The sequence below is a fragment of the Octopus bimaculoides genome, chromosome 16 (genome assembly GCF_001194135.2).
Source record: "Octopus bimaculoides isolate UCB-OBI-ISO-001 chromosome 16, ASM119413v2, whole genome shotgun sequence".
In the NCBI taxonomy this organism is placed as follows: domain Eukaryota; kingdom Metazoa; phylum Mollusca; class Cephalopoda; order Octopoda; family Octopodidae; genus Octopus; species Octopus bimaculoides.
The window spans coordinates 57,315,069-57,318,165 of NC_068996.1; the positions used below are offsets into that span (position 1 = coordinate 57,315,069).

Genomic DNA, 3,097 nt, shown 5'->3' on the forward strand with positions numbered 1-3,097 from the left:
ATATATATATATATATACTGATGTTGTTACACAGTGAGACATAATTATAGTTAAAGGAAGTTCCTGAAAGGGAATTAACAGATATTAATGTCAGATATTAATTAACAGATATTAATTGTACAAATGTTTCCAAATACACAGTCTTCAATGATATGAAAGTATTATACTAATAGAAATGTTAGATCTAATTGTAATGAAGGAAAGTTCCGTTGAGAGATAGTGCTAATAATGATAATGATAATAATAATAATAATAACAATAATGATGATGAGGATGATAATTGTTTCAAATTTTGCCACAAGGGCAGCAATTTGACAAGAGAGGATTAGTCGATTCATCGACCCCAGTGTTCAACTGGTACATAATTTATCAACCCCAAAAGGATGAAAGGCAAAGTCAACCTTGGTGAATTTGAACTCAGAACATAAAGACAAACAAAATACCACTAAGCATTTTGCTTGGCATGCTAATGATTCTGCCAGCTCACTGCCTTTTGAAGGAAAGGAATTAGTCAATAACATTGACCCCAGTATTTGACTGGTACTTTATTTTATTGTTCTTGAAAAATGAAAAGCAAAGATTTAAACTCAGCAGGATTTGAACTCAGGACATAAAGCCAGCAGGGAATGCCACTAAGCATTTTGTCCACTGTGCCAACAATTATACTAGCCTTATAATAATAATAATAATAATAATAATAATAATAATAATAATAATAATGATAATAATAAAGCCTGAAATTTTGGTGGAGAGGACTAGTTGATTGCATTGACCTCAGTGTTTGACTGGTACTTAATTTATTGACCCTGAAAGGATGAAAGATAAAGTCAACCTTGGTGGAATTTGAACTCAAAACATGAAGGCAGACGAAATGCTGTTAACCATTTCGTCTGACATGCTAAGTTCTGCCAGCTTGCCACCTTAACAATAACAATAATAATAATAATAATAATCATAATAAAATAACAATAATAATAATAATAATAATATTAATAATTCTTTCTAACAAATTTTGGCACAAGGCCAGCAACTTTGGAGTAAGAGTTAGTTGATCTCATCAGCCCTAGTACTTGATTGGTACTTTATTTTATTGACCACCCAACAAAAGGATAAAAATGTAAAGTTGTGCTTGATGAGAATTGAACTCAGCACATAAAGAAGATTTTTTAATTTCCTTGAACCATTTTACTTGTCTTCTGTATATTTCAAAACCTTAATCCACTTATTAGCAATAAAGTACTTAAATTGTATAATCAACTACATTTCTCCCAGACTAAGATTATCACAGTAGATCTGAAGATTGTCTTGGATTCTTCAGCAACAAAATGTGATGAACAACAAACAACAAACAATTAGTGTTTTCTCACTCTCACTCTTTCTCTACTCAGTATATATGCATATGTGTATGTGTGTGTGCATGTGTGTCTGTACGTATCTGTATGTCTTTCTCTCTCTCTCTATGTCTCTCTCTCCTTTCTCTCCCCTTTCTCTCCCCTCTCTCTCTCCCCTCTCTCTCTCATTCTCCCTCACTGTCTACTCAGTATATATGCATATATGTGTGTGTGTGTGTGTGTGTGTGTGTCTGTACGTATCTGTATGTCTTTCTCTTTCTCTCTCTCTATGTTTCTATGTATCTATCTCTCTATCTTTCTGTCTATCTCTCTCTATCTACCTATCTATCGCCTTCCCCATCAACCCCCTTTGCCCTTCCCCACCCTACTCATTCACCCCCCTCTCTGTCCCTCATCTACCTCCCACCTCCTTCCATCCATCTATCCATCCATCTATCTATCAATCAATCAATCAATCAATCACTGACTTCTCTTTTTCCTCTCTCTGTACAGGTCTATGAACAGCGACGTGAAAGAGTGCTTGAACTTTTAAACAAACAAGAAGAACTCAAACAGGAGTTGACCTCAGCTAAGGACCGTCTCATGATTGAACAAGCATCTTGGAACTTTGACTGTAAGTCTCTCCTGTGTTTTACATGCCGAAGGGCCAGAAAGACAGAGCTTTGAAAAATCCTCCACCATCTTTTCCTGCAGGAGGAGAAGCTTAACAAAGGCATGCATTTTATTTCTCTATTAATAAATTTAACTGTTAAAAGCCTAACCATCGTTCTAACCTTAAAACCTTAATATATAAACTTGAATTGTAATTTTAAAACCATAACTTATAAATATTTCTTCTAACTCTCACTGTTAAGCTTAAACTCTAACCCTAACCCTAACACTAATCTTAACAGTAAACATCATCCCTGACCCTTTATTTTATTTTACATTAACAATCCTAAACATTGTTTTAATGTAGGGATGCATTAGGCAGTTGAAAGGGATGGAGGGGCCACAGGCCTAAGGGCTTAATGCTAATCTCTATGTGCTGTGGTTTACCATCAAATAAATAAATGAATACTTCATATGGTTCCAGTGCATTGCATGCCCCAGGGACCCTACAAGGTTGTTACGCTGACCTCTGCCTGTTGTCAAATTAAGTATTCATTCCATCTCTTTACATTTTGAATTTGAGTTCTGCCAAGTTCAACTTTGATTTTCTTCCTTCCATGGTCAATAAAATTATGTTACCGGCAGTTGGTACCATCTTAAGGCATGGACACACTGGGTTTTGAGTTCAATCCTGCTTTGCAGCACTTTGAACAAGTATCTTATGCACCCAAGATCAGCCAAAGCCTTGTAAGAGAGTTTGGCCACTGGAATCTGAAAAGAAGCTTCTTGTTGTGTGTGTGTGTGTGTGTGTGTGTGTGTGTGTGTGTGTGCACATACCAGCTGCTGATATTAAATAAAGTGTTAAATACTTAATGATATGCAAATAAGTAGCCCCAATCCTTGAAGCTGCTAGACTTGTTGGATATGGCTGCTTGTTTCTCTGAAATTGCTCAAATTGATGTAGATGCCTCTCACAACAACCCAATAAGATTTGAAAATCAATTAAGGATGTCCGTCATTTTCTCAGTCTACAGAGAAATAGCTAAATTAGCCTTGTTTATAATTCTACAATATAGGTTACACATATATACATACATAAATACATACATACATATATATATATATATATATATATATATATATATATACACACA

At 35.0% G+C, this 3,097-nt stretch overlaps 1 protein-coding gene across 2 annotated transcripts in view; it reads left to right on the top strand.

Moving 5' to 3' along the window:
* The window catches only part of LOC106872443 (kinesin-like protein KIF26B), a 550,311-nt gene that overhangs the window by 534,625 nt on the left and 12,589 nt on the right, over window positions 1-3,097 (top strand). The window contains exon 17 of one of the 2 annotated variants that reach the window (XM_052973789.1): window positions 1,845-1,965. In XM_052973789.1, coding sequence (XP_052829749.1) covers window positions 1,845-1,965 — 121 coding nt within the window. Of the gene's footprint in view, window positions 1-1,844; window positions 2,065-3,097 lie in introns of both variants that reach the window. The other variant, XM_052973790.1, reaches the window with a different exon arrangement.